This window comes from Siniperca chuatsi, linkage group LG3 (assembly GCF_020085105.1).
Source record: "Siniperca chuatsi isolate FFG_IHB_CAS linkage group LG3, ASM2008510v1, whole genome shotgun sequence".
Taxonomy (NCBI): Eukaryota; Metazoa; Chordata; class Actinopteri; order Centrarchiformes; family Sinipercidae; genus Siniperca; species Siniperca chuatsi.
This window is the reverse complement of record NC_058044.1, coordinates 10324568-10350038: the sequence shown is the minus strand read 5'-3', so window position 1 is coordinate 10350038 and position 25471 is coordinate 10324568. Positions and strand designations below refer to the sequence as shown.

Below are 25471 nucleotides of genomic sequence, written 5' to 3'. Positions count from 1 at the left end.
CTCAGATTTGTCACACTGCTTAAAAGCTTTTAAAAAGCATGTAATAGCTATGAAAACATCACAATAACAAAACTAGAAAGTAATTACAGAATGCATACCTCTAACAAGATAGTTAAAACTGCCCATTACAAGTTCCCAGACCTGTTTTTGTGGACCTGTAAAGACTAACATATTGGGCGATTTAAACTTGAGTTGACAATCAGGGCTGAAAACACGACCTCCATGGCAGAGAAAATGAAAAACTTATGATCTATAAAGTAAAACACAAATCCTTTCTCAAACAGGGACAAGTAGAACTGCCATTGAAGGGAACACCGGTTCAATATGGAGACTCTAAAGTGATAAACATTACCTGGTTTTGCTGAGATAAATTTGGCCTACAAAAGCTGCACTGCGATAAATGTTTTCCATCGAGGATGTAATTAACCAAATAATTGCTTTATTAAACATAAGATGCCTTCACACAGGTAACAAAAACAGACAACTGATATGCTTGAAATGGAAAAAGAAAAACCCACATTTTATTGCACTTAAGTTATAAGAAAATAAAATTCTAAGTGAATCAAACAAATACACAATCCCTTTAAGGTTTTTTCTGTCTGTTTTCTTTTTTGCCAGGCAGTTTACATGAACTGAAAAAATAAAACACCTGCAACAAATCTGATTTCTCAAACCAGATCATAAATTAAAACAGAGGGAGAAAACAACGAGAGGAGATAGAGCAAGATTGTTTTCTTTTTTCTTTTTTAATATACAGTGTTATACCACTTTCACAGTTCAGCTTGAGTTGTGACTCTTGGAGATTGAGACGATTTTCGTTTGGCTACAATGTTTCTGTTTACCTTTGTTGCCTTCGTGTTTTTATTTTTCCCCACTGACAATCCACGAGGCTGCAGCCGCCCCGCCGATTAACTGCAACACATGTAACACTAAGACTCCTGGCAGCTCGACCTGTCAGTTCATGCTTGCGATGGTCTCCTCTGTTGCTTCAGACATCTTTGAATGGAACAACAATCACACACTGATACGGACAGTTCTTTCATTCACGCGTTAAAACCGATAACATCTGCTAGTTTTTTTTTTTCTTTGCCAGTCCACACAGCATTTGTACATTTCCCCAAAGAACAGGCTGAAATGCCTTTGTCCTAAGGAATGTGTTTACAAGTTGCCCATTAACACGCTAACAAACGCACTCATGCACGCACACACGCCAACAGTGTACATCCCCGTGTTTCCTCTCTGCAGGCGATCCCGTCAGTATCTGTCGGACACGCTCCCTCCTCTCAGCCTCGTAGAGGCACGTTTGGCTCAAGTTTCAGTGGCAAAAACAAAACAAAATAAAACAAATGTCAGATGTTATCTTTTGTTTCTTTAAGTCCAAACATATAGAGTTCAATTTGGAATTTTGCCTGGGACTAAAACGTCGCAGCAAGTAAAAGTTCCCTCTCTCTTTTTTTCCATTCATCTAGCAGCATAAATACAGTTTGGCCACTGGGGGGAAAACAGTAGAGGGGAAGGGGCTGGGGGCTTCAAGGGCATTAATCCACAGCACTTAGAGCAAAGAACCTTTACTTCCTCTCGTCACAGCACCGGCATTGAGGAAACCACCCCAGCTAGACTGAAAAAGTCTGGACAGAATTGATGTTTATGTGGAGACGGAGCGCCAAACCCAGGTATGTAGAAAACAGAAAGGAAGAACAAACAACTCAAATAAAAAGATGAAAAAAACCCTTGTGACATAATGACAGCAAACCTAAACAGAGCAGCTTTCTAATACTGGGATTTGTTGCTGTTGGCAACTGCGAGGAAAGAAAAAAAAAACCAACAATAGACCCTTTCATATGATAAACCAAAAACGTATTGAAATTCACAGTTGTGTTTGTGTGCGATATCAAACTACTGAAACTGAGCGGAGAACAATAAGAACGGAAATGGAGTGACAAGAAACGAGCCTGATTACAGGCTGAACCCTCCAATCGCTTTCTCTCCTCTACAAGCAGCTCTTTAGGTGTAACTGTGTGGAAATTTAGCTTTAAATATCTACCACCCTCCTCAATCTTTCCCACTTTTCAGTTGGCTGTTTGAGTGTATGTGTGTGTGGGCGCGCACTGATAGGAGGAGGGATTGTGTGTGTGTGGGGGGTCTTTAAAAAATAATATATCTCTGTACATCTCAAAATCTGTCAGGCTTGAGCGAAACCAAGTCTCTGTGCGAAGCTGACCCCAAACCGAAAAGGGTTGAGAGTCACTTCAAAAGAGTTCAGTCGTCGTTCCTTTCTTCCTCTCTTCTTTCTCCCAGCCAATCAGGGGAAAGATTGGTGCCCCCCTGCCTCGTTTCCAGCCCAATCCCCTATGACTCCACCTTGTACTGGTGGTAGGGGGTCAAAAGCAGGGGCTGAACACGTGAGGGTCTGTAGCTCTGTCGGTAACATTTGCCCAAAGGGGGACGGGGAAGATAATGGTAGAGGACAGGACAGCCCACTGGTGGTGGTGGTTGTAGATTTTGCGAGTTTGGGTGAAGAGTTCTGGGCTTCGGCCCTCCAGTTTCTAGGTGCCTCATCTCCCATTCCCTCTCTATTCCTTCCTCTCTGTGGTTCGCTCACTTCGTCATTCCCCACCACGTCCCTTCTCACTTCATGTCCACGTCAAAGTCCAGCACCAGCAGCTTGGTCTCCTCTGTGCCGTTGCGGCTGCCCACCGCGCACACCAGCTTGGTGTTGGAGGCCCGGATGCGCCACACCACGCCGCCGCTGCCGCCGCTCTCCAGAGTCACCAGGTTTCGGATGAACTCGCCCGTCTTCAGGTCCCACAGTTTAACTGTGCCATCGTCCGAGCTGGTGATGACAAAGTTCTTGTTGAACTGGAGGCACGTCACGGCGCTCTGGTGCTTGTGAGGACCTGAACACACAAAGAAAGAAACAGCTGGTTAGAGGGATGAAGTGTGAGATAAAGAAAGGAAAGGACAAGTGTTTTACCACTGCAGGAACTGGAACTTCACCTGCATTCCTACTAGAGGTACCAGGGTCTAAATTTAGTTCCTCAGCCATATTAGTACTTCTATTCCTGTGTGCACTGACGTGATAGTGAGCAGCTGTAACAAAAGAGTTTCCCCTCGGGGATCAATAAAGTATTTCTGATTCTGATTTTTCCTGTCCCCTAAAACGTTTCTGATGGCAGTGTTAGCAGCGCTTAATGTCACTGATCACACACAAGCCTCAAGGCTGCTACAACTTTTGTGGAAATAGAATTCACAGTTTTTTCCCCCCACAAAGATCTGTAGTCACTTATTGTTGGTCCAGCCCCTGTTGAGTTTCTTTGATGTGCAAAAATCGCTTGTCTTAATGTGTGCAAAATGTTGCGTTTTGAAAAGCAGCTTTTTTTCAGTTATCAGGCTAATTTACCTAACCATCATTTTCGGTTGTTCAGACGTTTTGGAAATGCAAACAGTAATGCGCAAGAGCTCCTGATCTTTCCTGCAGGGTTTTTCACAGTTTTTCTACAGCAGAGGTGGACCACCCCCTCAACACTATAAAAATCTACACAGTTTTAAAGCTAAAACATTAAAGTTCAGGGGAAAGGAGCAGATGTGCCATTTATAATGAGTTGTCTATTGTTTAGGTCGCCATCTTCTAAGGAAACTGTTAGAGGCGGTAAGCCTCTCGTCTCGTGATCAATCAATTTCATGTCCTGGGCCTCTATAGTTCCTGGTATAATTTTGTCAAAAAATAGCCTTTTGTAACAAATATGATGTAGTGGGTAGAGTAGTGGATGGGTGAGTTTGAAATAAAGACTAGAAGGCGTAAGAACCCACATTCAGAAAGAAGAACTCAAAAGAAAACCTGTGAGACAAAAGGAAAAATCCTCTCTCTTATTCCTGAAGCTGTGTGTGTAGTAAGGTCTTCCTACTGTAGTCAGGCTTCAGGACGAGCAGCAGTAAGATGCCAGGACTCAGGCATGTCACTGTCACGGACGCTAAGCAGCTCCAGCTACACCTCTGTCTGGTGTGTCTGTGTGCTGGCAGGAGGCCACAGTTAAAGTGAAGATGGCGGCTGTTACAGCCTTCATTGAGGTGACTTTATTTGTGACTGTACGCATGTAGTGACTTAAGATTTCCCTAAGGGGCTTGAAAATGATATCTTAATTAAATCAATTAGAGTGATACAAAACAAAAACAAGCGCAGAATCAAGTGCTGGCAAATGAAGTGCTTTTTTACTGAGGTTGCTATAGCAGCTATTTCATTCAGACATTTAATTTCTTTACGCTTTCACAATCCATTTGCAGAGAAAATTTGTTGAAATCTCACTGTCAACAAGCTTTCACATCTTTTCCATTTCTGTCTGCAGTTAGATCAAAGGCTGTTATTTACCCGAGTATACAATACTGCGCTGCACCAACCCCCCAACATGCCTCTGCCTTCCTCTTCTCTCACCCCATTACCACAACAAAGCAGCCTGCTTCATCATTACCTATACTCTCTTCAGCTGACAGTGACGACCTTGTTGTTGGCCTATTGTCTTATCAAAACACACTAATGAATGGCAGAAATTGTCCGCTGACCTAATTATATGACCTACAAAGTTCCCTGGCCCTCATCCCTTCACTGTAGTCACCCCCTCTTCACATGACACTCACATCCTCCCCCGGTCGGTCTTATCCCTCCCTCTTTCTTTAGACTCACACTGGGGCATTCCTTTGTTCAGCGGGTGTGTGTGTTGGTGTTTGTAGGACCAGCATACAGGGTTGTAGCTTGCTAATGAGAGCATTTAGGGGTTGGGCACTGGTGGTTGCTGCTGCTATTCAGCAAAGGATTTCCAACTTCCTGTGAGGCACCAGTGCTGCTAATGCTAATGGAGTTTGAACTATACAAACAGACACAAAGGAAATGAGACTGTAATCACGACCGGCAGGCCCACAAGGTGTTTAGCTCCGTACTGCCACAAACAGGTCATTTATTCTGAGTTTTAATTGGACTGAGTGTCAAGCTAAGTCCCATCTTATGTGCTTTTTGTTGTTGTTCAAGGATGATGTGGCCATTTTTTACTCACCGCTTTGTACATATGCACATCTCTACTTATGCGCACAATTTAACTAAGTCGACTGTAATCAAAACATCGTTGCAGAAAGATACTACCAACTAGTGACAGAAATTAAGTGACCTAAAATAAAAAGAAAAGTGTTACAATATTTTTCATACAATTAAACTGTGAATGTTTAGGAGGAGTGGCACAAGCTGGATGTTTCAACCATTTATCCAATACTTTTAGCTAACAGTCAGACTTGTCTGCTCACTTGTTTTTACACACTCAATTGCAACACGTAGTGTTCAGGTGCTACAGGTAACTCAGTAGGGATATATATTTATCAAATCGTAATTTCCATTTGTTTCCATATTAAGTACCCCCTGGGGTTAAGAATCACTGATGTTTGATATCATGTGTGAACTAGCTAACAATGCGATACAACGCGTGTTTGTGCATACCTCATTAATAATTCAACAATCATTTATTGATCTCCTCTGTTTTGATGTTTTTCCATGTGAAGATGGCTGTTACAATTAAATATATAATAATAAAAAGATCAACAAAAGTCACTGGAAAACCTCTAGATTCAATAAAAACAGCGGCCACTGGCATCTCAAGTAAATGCAGCATAAAATCGCACTTGTGCCCTCGTTTGTTATAACTAAATAATGGTAACTGTACGTCACAGTACTGAGCATTCATGTCAGTTTCATCATAAATGTTCGAGATAATGGTGAAAACACAAAATTTCTTCTCTGGCTCTTCTAATATTAGTCCCTGCCATTTTTATAACCTTTCAGCTACGACAACAGTTAGGGAGTGTCTTACATCTGCTCGGGGGAGGTGTAAATTTTAAGTTCCACCTCAACTTTACGTTGTAAGTAAGTTATATCGTAACTCCTGCAGTACCTTCAAACATAGCTACGCCTAAACTTAAACCTAGGTGGTGCAACAGCCCGTGCGATGGTAGACTCACCTTGCAGTGTTTGCAGGCACTGGCCCGTCTTGATGTCCCAGATCTTGACCGTGGAGTCTGCGTTGCCTGAGACCAGGATGTTGTCTTTGAGCTCCATGCCGCTGGTGAGGGACTGATGCCCCGTTAGCGTGTGGATGCAGTTGCCCGTCTCCACGTCCCAGACTCTTATAGACGTGTCCAATGAGCCGCTCACCACGTGGATCCCATCAAACTAGAAGGCAGAGAGGATCAAAAGTTCAGCCGTGGCACTTTTTTCATTCTGATCGCAGACTGAATGTTGATGAAATTCATTTTAAACTGAAAATCAAGTTGCCAACAGTAACAGTCACCTTAACTTGCAGTTGATGCAGTTGCAGGTGATACCTACACAGCATACTTTATTTCTATTAACAAACCGAAGATTAAACTCATTGAAATGAATGAATTTTATTGATCTGTGAAAGTTCTCTTTTTGTTGCCATGTCTAATAGTCGAGCACCAACACTTTAAAAGCCTAACGACGCTGCGTGGTACAAAAACCAATCTATCGGTGCAGTAAACAGCTATCCTCTCTGAGGGTGATGGCACCAGCTAAAGTGCACCGTAATCAGAGTGGATGAGAGGACATCTTAGAGGACACACAGGAATGAACAAACACACACACGTTTGAAGAGGATGCATTAAAAGACTAGAAAAACATTGGTGCAATCAGAGTAGATTGATTTATTTATTTTAAATAACAAACACTGCATACTTGTACATATAGTATGCACATATCGATGAGGTTCACTGTCCTAGAATCATGGACAATTTACAGAGAAGTCAGTCCTCGAACGAGCCGCACCAGCTGTTCATACGTTTAATCTCAGTTATAATGTTGGAGATTAAAACTAAATTGTCAATAAAATCACTAAATTGAAACATGTTGCACCACACAAACTGGTTCTTACATAGAGATCAGTTGTTACTAAATATTTACACCCAGTAACTGCCAGGTGTAATAGTTACTAAGTGAACCAACTGACAAAACTAACATTAGCTTGCTAATATAATAATTGAGGTGTAAAACTTTGAATATAAGCAACACCTGATCTAAATTGCTGTTAATAATGGCAAACTTGGAAGATCTTTTTTTTAAGTACATTTATCAAAAATAACACAAGTTACCCTGAATTACAAAATGTTACGCTAATGTAATGTTATTTCTCTCTCATTCTCAACTGCATGAATACTACAAACTCTGAAACACAATCATTTGTTATTGTGTGCAGATGTAAAAAAACAAAAAGCTAAGTTTAATATTTCATTTGGCTCCATAATTATTTTTGAAAGTTATGTTACAGCTTGTGATGCTACAGTGACTTCTTGTTTACATAGTTGTTTGGTTTTTAGTGGATGGCGCAACAGATGTTTCCTAGCAACCAGTTTACACAAGTCTTTACTAGATAAAATATTCCTTAACTTTTATTGGTGAAACATTTCTTATCAAATTATTAGTTTAAAACCAGCTCAGAGTTTTTAAGAACTTTGCAAGGACTTTACATACAAACGTAGTAATAGATTTACGAATTACTGGTGCAACTCAATCCTGCTGTATTCTTTAATGCAGATTGTACAGGTTCAGCCTTAACTTTAACCTTAGCCTGTTGGGATGGGAGCCTGTTGATGTAGATCAGTAAATGACTGGAATAACTGCTGCTGTACAAATGCAAAAAACAACACACACAACTGAATGTGTGTGTGAAGCTGCTCACCTGTAATGAGTACACTCTGTTGGTGTGGCCCTGCAGCGTGTGGAGGCAGGTCTCCGTCTCGGGGTCCCACACTTTGACCATGAAGTCGTAGGCACCGCTGACCACCCGCCGCCCGTCGTACTGGACACAGCGCACCGCAGCCACGTGGCCCATGAGGACATGTAAACACTGACCTGTCTCAATGTCCCAGACGCGCAGCGTGGCGTCACGGGAGCCACTGACCACCCTTAGAGAAAGGCACAAAGACAACGAGTCAGGTACTTGGTTGAATGTATGAGTCTGGGTACAGCACAAATAGTTACAGCTGCTGTGAAAGTCTTTATGCTGAGCTTCACTTTCCCACAGAAGGAATGCCTTCCATTCTATAAGATTAAATTCAATAGTCTACACAACACTTTCATTCATAAACACATTAATACCTTGGCAGCTGCATTGACAGAATAATGAGACAGGTATGAACATTTTCTTTCACTCCTCTGATAACGGGTAACCTACAGCGTCACATTCATGTTCACACTTGAATGTATGAAAACACCTATTTAACTCAAACAGCCCTCCAGCGGTGTCTTCACCCAGAATGGAAAAGGAAAGATATTATAGAAGAGAAAACTCTGTTACTCAAGTTTTACATTTTTCAGATTACTGTAAGAACAGTTTGTACCGAGGATATTATTGAAGGTTATTATTAAAAAATGAGATACTGAGGGAAATCTGGTCACTGATTGACATCAGATTCCTGACACTTCAATAAAGATTGAGACAGACATTCCTCAATATCATGAAATTATCTCTTATCACAAGCTTTTCAGATAAAACACATGCTGTAAATACACATAGTGCATGCTCTCATTTATAAAAATGCCTCACAGCACTACATAGATGGAAATCACCAACATGTTATTCACTGTCTGCCTGCAGCTCACAGCATTTCCACTGAGTGAGTAATCAAATGCTACACAAAAGCCTTGGTGGGCCCTAAGGCAAAAAGAGCACTTTGAGTCTCTGGAGCGTAATACTGAGTTAGTGAATGAGTGAGCAGCAGTTCACTTAAGACGGCTCACAAGGTCTGTTTAATCACTATGAGACCACATGCTCACATTTATAGATACTGTCCTCTTAGAGTGTTGCAGAGATGCTCTTTTTGCTTGGTGGGATCGCTGTTAAGTTGGGTGTTATGATTCTAATAATAACAGAGCAAATGGGACATTAAAGGACCAGTTCAACATTTTGGGACAAATGCTTGTCTTCTTTCTTGCTGCTAATTAGATGAGAAGATTTACATTTCGGTTTTTGTACTTTTTTGTTTAAACAAACAAGATATAACGCGTTATTTGAGCTTTATTACACGGCTTTGTTGAATACTTGATTCTGATTGGTCAATTACGGCATTCTACGGTCTGTTATTTCTGAATAACAGACCGTTGCTATGGACGCAGTTCTAATCACAGACTCTCGAGTCCAATCGTATCAATCCGCAGAAAGTCCTTTGGGGAAAAAAAATCATTTTTAAATCAATTAAATCATACATTTTTAATCAATATTTGGTGTTAAATTATTGATTTCTTTTATAAGTATCCGTGTATTAAGCGGGATAATGTACAGCGAGCCGGTCATTATTGCGAAATAACGTAGGAGGTGCTGGTCTGTGAATTTTATCGCCTTTGGACAGAGCCAGGCTAGCGGTTTCCTCCTGCTTCCAGTCTTTATGCTAAGCTAAGCTAACTGTCTGCTGCTGATCGCTTCATATTTATCATACACACGTGAGAGTAGTATCGATTATCTCATCCAACTCCCAGCAACAAAGCGTATTTCACAAAATATCAAACTATTCCTTTAAGACGAAGAGAAACATTTTTACAAATAAACCTCACTAATTCACATATTTAAAGGATTTATTTAGGGCTGCAACTAACGAGTCTTTGCATCTGACCATCATTTTCTAAATTAAGTGATTATTAATTTGTCAGAAAATAGTGAATAACAGCCACCACACTTTGCTGAAGCCCAAAGTGACATCTTAAAATTGCTTGTTTTTATATAACCAACAGTTCAAAACCCAAAGATATTCCGTTTAATGTTGCATAAGACAAGAGCAGCAAATCCTCACACACTTGAGAAGCTGGACTTAACAGATTAATATTCTGATGTTAAACTCATCAATTAATCGACTAAATCTTTCAGCTCTAGATTTATTAGCTAAATGTGCATCATTTTAAAAGCACTATGGTGCCAAAAGACACTGTGAAAGCGTTATTTTATTCAACACAGGCTTAAGGATGAAATTGCTCCATACCTTTTCTCATGTAGGTGCATGCAGCGCACTGTTGAGGTATGCCCATAGAGGGTGTGGATACATTCTCCTGTCTCTGCGTTCCAGACCTTGAGTGTGCGATCAGTGGAGCCGCTGATAATAATGTTGTCTCTCATCTGGGATGACCACACACCCCCTGTGTGGCCCACCAGCGTGCGCAGACACTGAAAAGATCGCAGAAGAAGAGTCTTGATCAGTACATCCCTCAATGCTACTGCAGACTTTGGTTGTTAGAAAAGTTAGTTTCAAAGACATTCAGGGTGATTTCATTCATACACATTATATTTGAGTTTAAGAACTCAAATTACATTTCTGACCTCCTATTGCCTTTAGGGGAAAAAAGACAAGTAAAATGAAATTTGTGTGACCTTTTAGGGGAAAGAGGATCTCAGTCATTCCATACCTGCTGCTGCTGCTGCTGTACTGGGACAAAATCTCTCCCTGAGCTTTTATAATTGCTTTTACTTATCTGTTGGAAAAGCAGGCAATTCATTCTCTTTGCAGAAAGGGTTGACAACTGTCTTCAATATGAAATGCGCCCATTCATCCTCATTAGGGATGGTAGATTAGCTATCGATCACAGCAGTTATGGAAATCTTTCTGATCAATTGAATTTGCGTCCCCACGGTTTGTCTCATTTGTCCCTCTTTAATTATCCTAAATGCATTAAATTAAAATTCTTTGGGGAGAGGAGCGGAGCAAACTGCGGAAGAGGTCGGTGGCGAGTGCTGTGGTTATGTCAGGTTCAGAGTGGAGCGTGTTGCTGAAGTGTACAGCATGTGACCCCCCTGACTGCAGCTGATAAGCCGCTGAGCAGTGAATGGCAGGGCAAGAGGTTTTATCGCAGCGAGTGAAAGAGGAAGATGATGCAGCAGCCTGTCTTCCCCCTCTCTGTCCTGTGATAAAGAGAATCACTTCATTAACTGTGGGCCAATGTGGCATGACCCTACAATCAACCTCACTACTGTGTTAAAAGTCTCTTTTGTTTTATCACCATGGTTCTTTTTCTTAGCTTTATACAGCAGTGAAACAAAGAATACTGCAGCTGGAAAAACATTTGACTTAATTCCAGTGTATTGTACATTTAAAATATGACAGAAACATGGCTAATTTGTGGAATATTGTGGTATGTTATCAGGATTTTTACAACACTCTGACTGTCCAACGTGTATCTTAATCCACATTTAAAATGAATATTTGCTTTTCTTCTGTAACACTAAACTACAGGCCCGCAGTTTATTTTAATCATACTCTCAAGGATGCAAGATTTTTCTTGTGAATTGAAGCCAGCGGTTGAGGTTCCAAGAACAAAAATCACAGTGTGTGATTAGAGCCTACTCAAACACTGCGTGGGAAGAGAGAATACCTGAAATGAAGGGTATAGGCGTCTTTATCTGTCCGTGAAACAAACATAAAATGATGATGTCCATGAGAGTGAAAGAAGATTTGCATTCTTTTAAAGGACCTGTAAAGGACCTTTTTTCGAACACATGAGGGTTTTAATACAATGCTTTACATTTGCATTATATTTTCTATTCATTTAAAACAAAAAAGAATGGGAGAGTATCCAGTACAACAGCCACAGAGCTCTAAACCATGAAAGGCTGATTATATACTGTAGTTTTCTATTTGTATTGAAAAAGCCACCTTCCTTGGCCTTAGCAGGAAATATCAGAAAATAACAGGGCTTAAGGTGCATGCAGCTAATGTTTTGCAAAGGTTTAAGTAAACTACCTCAGGTCAAGTCGTCACATTATTATAGACTCACGCTGCATGATACATTAGGCATTATTAAAGTTTCTCTCATCTTTTTAACATATATTTTTTCTTTTGCAATTGATTTCATAGTTTGACAGTAAAGAAAGAGGGACAGGAAAGAGAAAGACTTCTACCATGGCCGTGGAAAATGCATGTTTCTGCATGGCTGGCAGGAGTCTGTTTAACACAGCTCAAAAGTAGATCTGTTCAAACTCTTCCTATGATTAAACAACCACAGCAACAATGGTGATGATATATGCTATTTAAATTATGAAACAGCTAAGACAACTTTCCGTTTTTCTCTCTTTGATCAGTGGCCATTGTTATGTGCAATAATGTATCCCAAGGCATCCTGATAGATAAAGTAATTAAGTTATTCTGTTAGGACACTTTAGCCAACTGAGCCACCAAGTGCTTCTCTTGGCATGCTTTCCCCTGCAACTGCAAAAACTGACTATGTTCTCAGCTTGTTGAACAGAAAAATGTTGGAGGAATAAGGAAGATTAATGAAAAGACTGAATGAGGACTAAAGGTATTCTGAGCACTGAGAGAGAATGAGGACTTTTCCATTCCTTGAGCTGCTGATTTTATGACATGGGTATGATTTACTGATTCACTTTAAATACTGACACACCGGCTTCCTAAACAGGATATGGCATTATTATGGAATCACAGCCTCTGTTGTGCAGTCACACGCACCCATGTATAAATGGTAGATGGCCTTAACAAATTCATAAGTAATTTCCCCATCTCTTATCATCTTAACAATATTCCTGTTAAGTTCACAGCTTCAACAGCAATCTCCAATCTCCATTAGTTAAAAAGAGGAGAAGGTAAACTGGGTATCTATGCAGCTAAAGCATCTGGCAGAGGACACCTCTCCCTGGATACGACAGCAGTCCACAGGTCTGCCATCTTAGATCTGCCTGACAGCTGACACTGCTGCTGACAGGCACCACCAAGGGCATGTGCTGCTCTGTTAAGCACCAGGCACCCACCTTTGAAGCAATGAGAGTGTGGCTGTTTGTGTGTGTGTGTGTGTGTGTGTGTGTGTGTGTGTGTGTGTGTGTGTGTGTGTGTGTGTGTGTGTGTGTGTGTGTGTGTGTGTGTGTGTGTGTGTGTGTGTGTGTGTGAAAGATTGACATCTTTCACTGAAGCTGGAGGACACGCAAAGACAAAGGTCCATCAGGTGAAGACGGAGCCTTCAAGTATCGTCTAAGCAACCACTTCTTCAGAAGGAAAACAAAGATTTTTGAAATCCCTCCAGACCTCAAATCTGAACTGCACATGCCTGCAAAGATGAATAACTTTAATTTCAATCTCTGATGCAATATTTTCACCACAATCAAATCCCCATGGTCTTACCTGATCACTAAGCAACGGCCCAGCTCTTTCAGAGGCATGGAGGCATTGACACATAACGTGCTCATAAAATAATTCCCTGATTGCCTCCCAGCAAGGGTTCAATTCACTGTGTTTTATATAACAAGATCAATCAACGGCAGGACAAGACTGGCAGCAAAGATGAAACATTAGCAAATATCTGTTATAGTGTTTGTTGAACCTTTGGCAAGATTGCACTGGAGTAATGCTGTCTGATGAATACTTGTTGAACATATTAGTCCATGTAAATAACCCTGTCAGTATGATGGGACAGTTTACTTTCTGTGCTAAAAATGCCCAGTGAGTTTGAAAAATACATGATTCACAAAGAAATCTTGAACAGGAAAAAAAGGATATTGAACAGATTCATTAAACTATTAATAGAAACATCTGTTACAATCTTGTCAGCATCATAACTGATGCACTATTTAGTGATGAGTTGGGGATACTGTGGGTGGAGAGAAAACATGAGAACATTTTGATGCTGAAAAGTGATGTAACACCACTTGATTCACCCCACATTGTCCCTTCACAGGGGAATCTTTTTGATCGCTCTAAATTGAACACAAGGTTTCTGAGTAAAAGCAGCACAGGTGGCAGAGGAGAGGTGTTAACGCTGCTTTACCTCTGGCACAACTTGTCTATGCTGTGACCAATTTCTTTTTCTGTCCTATCAATTTCAATCCTCTACCTACAGTCGAAGCCGCCGGAGCTACATTTCAAATCTTTCCTCTGAAGAAAAGGACAGATGTAGCCGCTGATCTTAGCGTATGAGCTGTGATCTATAATCGTCCACTAAAGTCATTACTGATTTGCAAGGGCTGCTTTTTCTGATGAATGAAAATCGACCCAAAAACAAATATACTATCTTTTCAGAGCATGTAGGTGATGGAGCAAATAAAAGAAAACCACATCTTCAGTCTAATGGCATCAGGCTTCAACAGGAGAACGTTTAAAGAAAAACATCAGAGTTCTTCAACATCAGAGTTGATCATCGTGCTCCAGTTCTGAGTAAGGTCCACGTTCTGGTGCTGGCGGCTGAGCTGTGGAAAAGTACCCTGAGCTTTCTTAGAAGTTAAAGGATTTATGTGAAAAATAAAAAGGTGCACCAAGGTCAAACAAATTACTTTAAAAAGGAAGGTTATGGAGTAGATATTTTCCTAACATCTTGGCAATATGATGGACAAGAGGGAGGGATATTGGCACGTGTACTGGGAGCCACAAGAGGCATTCATCCAAGGGCCATCGCAAACTGTGTAACACCTCCAGACCACTGATAACCACTTTACAGTCCTGCATCTCACGGGGACAAACTGACAGTGAGGAAAACATAGCAATCAAGTCCTCAAATACGCTGGCAAAGACTATAAAGAATGTTGACAGCTGAGAGGAAAAACAAATGCAGGTGCTGGTAATCTCATTGTACTTTTACTTTACAGTTTTACTGGCATCGACAGCTACTTCACCCGAAATGGTCGACTAGGCTTAATTGGCCATTCCTCTCGAGTGAGGGATTCTCTCTCTGGTGTCGAGAGCTAAGGAAGCAAAGAGATGAAATCCACAGAGGGGGGATGTGCTCTGAATACAGCACCCAAACAGAAACAGATTTAGGCTCATCTCCTCTTCATGACTAATGTAAACAACAACTCCGACAATATACTGTGCGTCTGTGACGTCAGTCTGAATGCAGGATGGTTTCACGAAAAGCAGTTGAGCCTGCTGGCGATGTGACCCATCGCAGACTTCCACGACCAACATGGAGCCACTGCAGCTGTAACTCAACAACCTGTCATCCAGATATTAAGTCTTTGGGTGAAGGAGAGCCAAATCGTGCTCCATGCATCGGATGACCTTGGCTAGATCTGTTCAGATCAGCAAATGCTGTGACGCATATGCGTGTAATCACCAGCTGGCTGAATACCACCTTTACTATCTGTTAGACCGAGTCTTTGCAGCAACGAAAAGCGAGCTCTCTAATTTATTGTGTCCAACAGAAAGAGAACCCTACTGCAGTGTGATCATGCAGAATATCAATTTCTCTCTTTTCTTTGAATGTTTTTATTTTTATGAAATGAAATTGCAAGTTCCCAGCACAAGCCTATCTCAATTATTTGCCAAATACAAATGAAAGGAATGGAGTGGAAAAGAGAAATATGCAACAGTTTACAGAGGATTTTTTTAGTAAAAAAGCTCTTTTGAAAATGGAGTCCAACACCGAGGTGTGAAAGTGCTAAGATTTACAACAATCTGTGAACCTCTCTCCAACAACACAGTACAACCACTGCCTTTCTTTTTAATACACAGCGTAAAGCTGCAGCACAAGGCCGGTGTGGCTGCACCAGCTTCAGCAATGAATACTAACACAGTATGCGGACATGTGCTGTGTAACAAGTCTGCAAACTGGCTAAATGTAAGAGGAGAGAATAGACAGGATGTTTTTACGTGACAAATGTTACTAATAACTAACTATCAGGTTGGTGGGAGCTGTACAGATACATTTAGGTGTCAGGTAGGAAAGCTGATATGTTTTTATGTATAGCTAAATGTACAACCTTCTACATATGACAGGAAGTCTTTTAACCATTAAGCAATTATTTAGATGACAGTCTCCTTCCCTTCCCAATCAACAAGTTGAGTTAACTTTAAAAACTCCATGCCTACGGTCCCAATAACATCTGACAACAGTGCAGAAAAAAGGAAGCCTTTAAGACTAAAGGAGAAAGCACGAAATAGAAAAGCAGTTAACCCATACCTTTCCTGTGATGGCCGACCAGACTTTCAGCGTGTTGTCGTCAGAGCCGCTGACGATGCGGTTGCCACAGAACTGGAGGCAGGTGATCACGTGGTCGTCATGACCTTTCAGCACCTTTAGATGGGACGGATAAAGAAAGGTGCAATGAAAAGGATGTGGACGATTGAGGTGGATGTGGAATGACAACGCAAATGGCAAGAATGGAGGCTGACAATGTCACGTCTTAGGTGCTTTATACATCAAAGAGGAGATAAGAGGAAAATGTCATCAAGTGCTGCAGGTGTACACCTGATGTGTGTGTGTGTGTGTTTCATGTTCTTATATCCCGGTGGGGACTTTAACCTGAATGCACCATGGGAACTTGTGTCACCGTGAAGACAAAAATTTAGGTCCCCATGGGTAGAGGCTGCTTTTTGAGGGTTAGTTGGTTTTAGGGTACAGGTTACAATTGGGTAAGGGTTAAGGTTAGGCACTTAGTTGTGATGGTTAAGGTTAGAGTAAGGGCCTAGGGAAAGAACTATGTCAATAACTGTCTCCCATGGGGATAGTGAAACAAACGTGTGTGTGTGTGTGTGTGTGTGTGGTCTCTGCTGGCTCATATTGGTCACAGGACTGCTAGCTCAGCAAACCACAGAGCACACTGCATATGCAAAGGAGTATGAAGAGTAACCAAATTTACATCAGTGGCGGCCTAAAATGACCCAGAGGCCGTTTGAAAAGGAGCAAAAGCACACAAGGCCCATTAAGGATCAGCTCTAGCATGCTGGTCATGCTTTATAGGAAACTTCTGAACAGGCAAAAGACAAACAGAGTCTTTAGATTGAAGGAGAGTAAGATCATCCTGTGCTCCAGCTCAATTATCATTCAATACGAATACTGCGGAGCACGGACCTGACTTGTCACTAACTTTCCATCAACTCTACACCTCAGACCTGTATTGAACAGTCGTTCTGTGACTCAAAGTCATTTAATATCAGATCTGTAAGATCAGCTAACCTCAGGGGAATTTAAGTTTGAAGAAAAAGCTACCTTGGGTGATTTAAGGTCCCCTCTCCTCCAGTTAGTGTCTATTCTGTGCTGCCTGATGTAGGCACTCTTCCAGGGGCTGTGAGTGAAGCCGGGCTTGCCGATTTTCCTCTTCTTGGGGGGCAGAGGCTCATCGATGCCTATTAGGAGAGAAACAGAAGCAGATTGGACTAACAGGCTCATGCTTTTCTTCTAAAAGTTTATTTTAAAAACAGGTACAACGACATCTTTAACCACAGCGGTAGCTTCAGACTGCTCCCGCTGGGTGACTGCATGCTGTCATGTCTGTCTGCATCTGTTGCAAAGACTCGAGACTCACCTTCTTCCCTGCATTTCTCCCTCCAGAGCAGGTTGTCTTCTGCCAAGATGCGCCAGTAGCGACAAGTCTGGGCTGCTTGGAGGAGGTCCTTCGGTTCCAGGAATGACAGCACATACAAAGCCAGCTGTTGAAAGACAAGGACGAGGAATGTGAGAGGTGTAAATGGAAAAGACGACACAAAAAGGACCCATTATTCACTGCAGTGGGTGTGTTTGTAACAGTACAAACACCTCATGGAAGAGGACTTAAAGTTCGAAGTGACTAAATCACAATAACAAAAAGGAAAAGCTGAGAAAACACATTTGCCAAACAAACTGTGTGCACAATATTAACAACATGAATCTAACTGACAAGGGTAGACAATGGTATTTCCATAGAATTGAATCAACATTTCTATTGAAGCCTAACAAAAATATACAATAGGAGCTTCACACAGCAGGTAATAATGCCAGGGCTACTGTTTGTTAAGCCAAAACCTGCACATAAAGACACAAAACCTGGTATAATGAGCATAAATCTGGACCTCTGAACATTAGGGGGAAAAACGCTATGGTATGCTGTTTTTTTGAAACATATTTTAAAAAAGGCATATATTTGGACAAAGCACACGATGTCTGTTGCAACTATGAGACAATGCGCTGCATTATCCATTAGGTCAAGTGATTGCTCTGTATCATCATAAAAAGGGGAAGGATTATGGGTTCAATTTGTAGGATGAGGTGTAACCCGTTGTGCAAATATTGTTCTTTTATTATATTACAACAATCCGAGATGATAATGACCCACAGCACACTGTGACAAATTCAGGAGTGAACATCATGTCAGGGCCACTCCAACAACCAGGGCCCGTTTCACCAAGATATTTTAGACTGGTGGTAGTGTTAGGCCAATCTTCATTTTGCTCTTAGATCTAGTCTAAAGTAGGGCTGCAACTAACGATTATTTTCATTATTGATGAGTCAGCCGATTATTTTCTTGATTAATCGTTTGATCTATAAAATGTCAGAAAAAATTGACAATCTATCTGAAAACTGACTATTAGTTAGATTTAAGCCAGAGTCAAAGTCTGTCTTTGAGACACTGGGCCCCTGATCTGAACATCCTTGTACCTTTAAAAGTTCGAGTACTTTATTCCTTAATAATGGTTCCTTCTCAAATATCTGACTTTACAGAGTTCAAAAGTTCCTTGACAACTTTTTAAAGAGGACTGAGGGTCATTATCAAGGGTTTTTACAGTTAAGTTCTAGGGTTATTTCAAGTCACTTGCCCCAGACAAGACCCACAAACCTTGACATACCTCAATCACCTGTAAGCCGGTCTAAGCCAGTAGTCATTACCGGGCTTGAGGATATTCTAAGTTTTATGAATGGACCTTGAGTCAGTGATTGCTTTTTAAGCCTGACACACAGCCTTCTGCAGATTCTCTTCATAGTTTCAATTTCATCTGTGTCTATAGTGCAGCCACAGGGATTGTCCTGTTAAAATTACTTGACAGCCCCACCAATATATTTCCAGCAGCTCTGGCAGAGAGGAGAGAGATGGATTATCAAAAGAAGTCAGAGGGAACAGGATATTAAAAAAAAAGAAAACAAAATGAAAAGAGAGGGCTCGTGTCCTGGTGAGAACACATGATGCTGTTTGTATATTTGGAGCAAGTGGTGCTGACACCTTGAAATCTTGCATCCTATTGCCTCACTCTCAATGCCACCAACCCCCCCTCATCATCCTAACACCTGCCAGACAGAGACAAGGTGTTAAGTATTTGATCAGCTACACCAGACACGGTGGACTGTGGCTGTTGTAAGAATCCCTTATGTGATCTTATCATCAGTGTGGCACTGAGATTGTTTGTATTGTCAGTTATGATGCAGAGCAAAAACAAGACACCCACTATGGATGCTGTTAAATGATGTGAAGGAAGACTGTGACAGGATTAGGGCTGGCGAGGAAGCCTCGTCTCTGTCACGTCATGCCTATTCAAAAACAATGTCTACCACGAGGGATTCCCCATGGGAGTTCGGGTCAGAAGGAAGAGGAATAGGAGGACAAGGACTGGAGATGAAGTTGTGACTTAATAACAGAAAAGGGGATCCAGGAACTCACCTCTTTGGGCAGCAGGGAGATAAAGTCTCGCTGAAACTGCGGCTCGATCACCTGCATCATGTGCTTGACTTGTGTGGGCTCACAGCTGTCAATCAACTCATCCAGCGCCAGCAGCTTCTCTGGGCCAGTCCAGCTCTGGAAAACAGGACAAAGAAACTGGTTTGATCTACATTACATGATCTACATTAATATTCTAAAGTGACTTACAATAAGTGCGTTCAAGCTTGATAGGGATAAAAGCTACACTACGTGTCCTCAAAACTTGGAAGTTCAATCACTCTCAAACAACTAAAAGCGTGTACAGTGGCACAGTACGAGTGCTTAGGATTTTCTTTTTTTGTTAAATCAGATGTACGCGAGTGCTAGCATGGGGTGGCAGACCAACTGAAACTAGCAACTCACAATGCACGACAGTCTCAACTAATAGAAACCTAATGAAAAGAGAATTTGCCGAGTCAACTCAAAATGAGATCCAGGAATGCTGACCCTCCAGAAGTTAGGATGCACCTTCTAGTTTTCTCTAGTAAGACTGTAGTATAAAGAAAATATGTAGCTAATTTAAAGTATTGAGCTGCTGGGGCCAGCTGCTTTTCCAAAATAATCCGTTTTCGGGGCTCAAAAATGCAGCAGTAGTGTGGACACTAGGTGTAAGCGTAGCAAAACTCGAAACGAAAACGTAGTAGTGTGGATGTAGCCTAAGATACTTTGAGACCTTCATCACATCAAATAATGTTATTCTTCACCACTGACATCCATGAGATTTTGGACAATAATGTGATGCCCAGCAAGAAAATACATGTATTTAAAAAATATTTTTCAGGAGCACAAAGTCCACTTACTTTACAATTTCATACACAGCAAAACATTCAATTTACCTTGTATCAACTTGTGTTTAGTGACTTTGCAATTGTTTTAATGTATATCCCAAATCATGTGCTAACACACTTTCTGTTATAGCTATTTAGTGTTTTTTCCCCTCATATGGTATCAGTACAACATTATAGGGACTGTTTGACTTGTACAGTTGTGTATCTCCGTATTCTCTCTGTACCGTCCTCTCCAGAGGTTCTCAAAATAAAATGAAAATATATCTTTTTTGCAAGTTGGCTATCACAGGTGGCAATACACTATTTGAACACTGTCAGCTGAATATGCATTACACCTCCACACCTAGATTGCCACGCCCAACACAGCTGTAAACGTATTCAGTGTTAACTGAAAAACATAGCAGCGGGGCGTTATGGGCAGGATTATGCCAATTTATCGTTGTCAAACTAGACACCTTAGTGTGCTTGTGTAAGCTCTTATTTTCCTTTGATTGAAGCGCCTTGGAAACATACTACCTTGTGCAGTGTGTCTGTAACACGTTAATGTTCCCTACGTGACCTCCACAGCAGCACAGAATTGCTTGAGGCACCTGCCTATTTCTAGCAGCCAATACATTAGTGGAAAATTTTTACATCAGGAACCAGACTCCATTAACAACATTAGAACTCTGTGGGGTTATTTCTCCCGCTTGAACATTCAGTTGTTTAACTCTGGCTGCTGAGTAGCACTGTACTGTATGTTGGACCCAACAACCGCAGTTGTTTTCCCTCTGTGGAGCGCTGAAATCTAACAATGATTACAGGCTACGAGGCAGGATGGAAAATCTGGCACACACAAACCACCTGTAATTTGGCAGCTAAAAGCTTTAGCCAGAGGTGCTGGTTCTGGAGGTAATCAGGGGGTTCAGAGACCTCCTCCCTACCACAGGGAGGACCATGCAACATCTACTTATGTGTTAAATCAATTTTCTGCCATAGATTATTACTACTTTTTGTTTAAACAGAATCCTAAACACTGCAGGTTCACAATTCCCAACCTGAGATGGGATTGTTTTGTTTAAACTGCTAGTAAACCTTCTAGCCTCTAGTTTGTTATGTACTCATAAATGTACTTGGCAATTTTTCATGTTCAATGATGAAAGTTTGTGTCATTTTAAATATTTTGTTCTCTAATTTGGTACAGGTTTAAACAGTGGTTCACTGTGTTTTTTCCCCAAAGAACATTTTAAAAAGTAAGTTTCTTAAAAGTTTAAGACTTTTCATTGTTCCCAATGGGGCTGTTCACTTTGCAGAATAATGAATATTTATCTCAAATCAAACTTCTGAAGAGCTCAATGTATTGTAAGAGTTTCCAATATAAACGTGTGTGATTAATTGTAGTTTATCATTTTTGGTAAACTATTCTTACCCTCAATTCATCAGGCCTACCTCTGCTTCAGTTACTTATTTCTTAAATTTTCAACAATCCCCTGACAATGGCTGTAAGACAAACCAGGAGTTAACATCTGGGATGTGCTGATACTTGAAAAATGCAGGGAATTCTGGCTGGCTCACTGATGCACATGCGTTGTTACTCTTTTGATCAACTAATCATCGTGACAAGCTGCTGATAAAATACTTTAGTTCAGACATTCAGGGAAAAGTATCTGCCAAAAAACTTTTCTTTCACAACACAGATTGCTGAGCTACTGACCTATTGCCTTGTTGTTTAGATAAAGTTCAGTAGGAAATGTGTGTTATTTAAATAAATTTTAAAATTTGAAATTTGATGTATGGTATCAAGCCAGATGTGCCTGTTTGGGATATATGTTTGTTTGCTTTTTTTGCCACAAAATATTCCCACACATAACCCTCTGTAAAATCAAAACATGTTGTTTTTACACTAAAGTTTTTAGATGGAATAAACCAACGAGAAATAAATTGTTAATTAGTGAGCTTTAGAGGTGCTGGTAGGCTGACTGTTACTGTAAGAGGAAGCCACACCAGCTGATTCCAGCCTTTATGCTAAGCTAATCGGCTACTGGCTGTAGCTTTATATTTAATGAAGCGACATGAGTGGCATTGATCTTCTCATCTAACTCTCTGCAAAAGTACAAATAAGCACATTTCCCAAAATCTCAATGCAATATGCGACTTTGCCATGACCATGTGTGTCCTTGTGTTTTAACTTCTGGTGTTCTTTTGGGATTTTGCACTCTAAAAGACAGACGTTTCTTTTTAGCTACAGTATGCTGCTTTGTAGTTGTGTTTTCCTCTCTAATAAGAGCTACAGGCTAGGACTGGACTGGGGAATGTACAGAATGTAAGTTTATGGTTTAGCTGCCTGTAGCCTGCGCTGCCAGATTAAAGACAGTAGACTGTGGCAGGTCAGGCCTGTGGACTAATATACGTAAAATAAACACTGAGGTATCAGAGGTTCGCCCAGCTATTCAAAGATAATGAGTTTAAGCTCTCTTTGGTAATGAAATCCATGGGAACCTATTATATAGGAAATCAGAGAGACCCCGTCAAGGCTAATATGTTTAAATGGCATCCCATTTCCATGAAGTCTGGAATCATTAGAGCTGAAGTCTAACATGAAAGAAATGTCTCTATTATGTTGCATCTTTACAGGCAATGATAATATAGTAAAATGAATATAAAAATAGGGTAAACTATAATATTGAGAAATTAATACAGTATTACCATATGTCTTTATCAGTCTATGATGTCTATATACACTGACAGTAACCACTGAAGTGTTTAAAAACCAGATAAAATTAGTTGTCCATTCCAAGTTTGTTAATCATGGACACAAAATGCCCTCAACAGACCCAAAGTCTGCATTACTGTCCTTGGGTTAAGCAGTAAAAATACATAAAATACATGACAAGGTCATCATCAAAGTCTACAGTAGAAATATGTGATGTTATAACTAGTTTTAGTCTGAACAGGTGCGGCTAATTCCAATTCCATGCTACAGTGCCTATGGTAATGTGGTGGGCCAGGACAACAAGGCAGCAATTATCTCTGAGACTAAGTGAACATTGATTGGGCACAACATCTGCTTTTTGATGAGCTTTTGCTCGAGGGTTCAGAGTTGCCCATGGGGTAAAAAGATAAAGAAAGAAAGAAAACTCCACTGTGCTCACCTGAAATGTTCGGAGCCATTCTTGGAGACCCGTGGGTGGCTGGATTGAGGTGATACGCCGTCTCTGCTGCCCCTGACCATTGGCTGTCCTAATGTGGCCAAATGTGGTGGGTGTGGCTGGACAGGGGACAATTCCTGTCGGGCTGCAATTAAAAAAAAACCTTAAAAACTAATAATTATGAGATCTTCACAGGCAAATAGCTACTACTGTAGACATTAGAGAGAGGACGAGAACGCACTGCTTTCAACAAGTATTATGGGGGAAAAAATAGAAACATTACGGGAACAAGGATACACTATTAATGTGATCAATAATACACTCATTATGAGGGCATTTAGTTGTTCCTGGGTTAGTTTTGCTTCATTTTTGCAGATATTTCCACTACAAATTATTATTACAACAGAGATAACACCAAAGATGGCCCCCTGGGTCACTGGAACAGCTAATCCTATCACTGATCACTGGCAATAAAACCCCCAGCTGAAAGCATGTGTATTCTGCTTGGCAAATTCAAATAAAAATTGTTTTCTTTTTAAATTATGCTAATTTCCTTAATTATAATCCCCATACTTTTTAAAAAAAATTATGTACAGTTTATGACCAAGTGGACAGATGTGTTGTTATAATCAAAAACAATAGTAGTTTTGCAGCTGTAGAAATGTAGAAATCTAAACTTGCAAAAGGATATTTTTATGTCCTTGTCACACATTTTCTAGTTTCAAACTGAATGTTGGTCACAAAAGGAGAAGCACATCTGAATGTAAATATTTGCCTCAAAGTACTTCCAAGATACATTTTTAACTCAGAGACTTCAAAGTGTGCACAATCCCTCAGATTTCTGCTGAAGTCCAGACTCTCCTGTTATAAGAACCTGGATGTGAAAAGCAGCACAGGACTTCAAAGGGCACCCGTGTGCTCTTGTAATATAAGGGCAGCAGGAGAAACCGTCCCGTTGGCACCCTCAATACTTCAGATTCTGCTTGCTGACAGCAAAACGGGAAGCTGGGGGTCCATTTCATTATTGATTCATTTTTAATGGGAGGGGAAGCTGAGACGGAGCCAGTTACATGGCAACATTTACAGCTGTATTCAGTCTGAATTTTAATGTGGCTACATGTGAACACGTGCATTAAATATTCAGGGTTAGAGAAACATCTGGGGCTGCTGACTGGGTGCTGGAGATACAATATGATGTGAAGCCTTATTCTGTTTGAAGACATGTCGCATCTTTGTTCATACCTCTTGATATTTTTTTCATTATTTCTTTTCATTTAATATGTGTATAGCACTAAAATAAGGAGATATGGCTCTTTAAAATGTCATTTCTACTAAAATTATTTTGACCCTAAGGTGGGAAAGAAATGCAGAACACTGCAGTAGAAGAAACATTGGGAAAAGGTGTGTCTCTGTTGAGCAACTGGGAGGCCTTAGGGGTGAAATCTAGGTTGCTTTACCTCGGATACTCTGGGCCTTTGCAGGGCTTTTTTCCTGAAGGGAAAGATCGGACCTCTGGGCCATGGTCCAACTTTCTCTTCATCTGAGAAAGAAATAAAAAAGAGAAAAGAAAAATGTTAGAGATCATCAGAGCGTAACACTGGAGGAGACTGTATTTAAAAACACAAAAACCTAATTTTTACATTGCATCCTTTTAAGAAGTAAATACAAATGTAGAGCATGCCATGTGGAATTTGGTTGGAGGGGGCAGCTCGTCATTTTTTCCCTCCCTTCTGATAGACTGTTTTTTTGATAGAAAGTTAAGTCACTACTTTTTAAGAAAAGACACGGGTCATGGAAGTTTTTAAAAACAGAAGCAGAAAATTGCTTTTGCATGTTACAGACTTTGTTAACATTATGTCTGAAATTCAGAATATTAAATTACAGACACCAAAGTCTTGCAACAGCTTTATGCAAATAGGAAATTAAACTTTAATGCACAGGCTAGAAATTCAATTTATTAACATGCTCCATAACAAAGCAGAGACCTATCCGTAGATGAAGAAGCTCAACATTATGAGATAGTAGGATACAAAACAGGTGCTTGTTTAACAATGCTGTGCTTTTTTTTTTATTTTGATTATTTCCCATGTTTGAGGCACACATGACAAGTAAACAGTGATCCTTGGGCAACCAG

At 40.6% G+C, this 25471-nt stretch overlaps 1 protein-coding gene across 2 annotated transcripts in view; it reads right to left on the bottom strand.

Moving 5' to 3' along the window:
- Positions 1-417: 417 nt before the first annotated feature.
- Positions 418-25471, bottom strand: part of LOC122873189 (F-box/WD repeat-containing protein 7) — a 69031-nt gene continuing 43977 nt past the window's right edge. For both annotated transcript variants that reach the window (XM_044189581.1, XM_044189582.1), the window contains exons 2-11: positions 24795-24877; positions 23341-23482; positions 19383-19517; positions 17280-17403; positions 16964-17100; positions 15935-16048; positions 10024-10205; positions 7731-7956; positions 5998-6208; positions 418-2897 (exon numbers count right to left, since the gene is read on the bottom strand). In XM_044189581.1, coding sequence (XP_044045516.1) covers positions 2629-2897; positions 5998-6208; positions 7731-7956; positions 10024-10205; positions 15935-16048; positions 16964-17100; positions 17280-17403; positions 19383-19517; positions 23341-23482; positions 24795-24877 — 1623 coding nt within the window. In that variant the 3' untranslated portion in view covers positions 418-2628. The remainder of the gene's footprint in view (positions 2898-5997; positions 6209-7730; positions 7957-10023; positions 10206-15934; positions 16049-16963; positions 17101-17279; positions 17404-19382; positions 19518-23340; positions 23483-24794; positions 24878-25471) is intronic.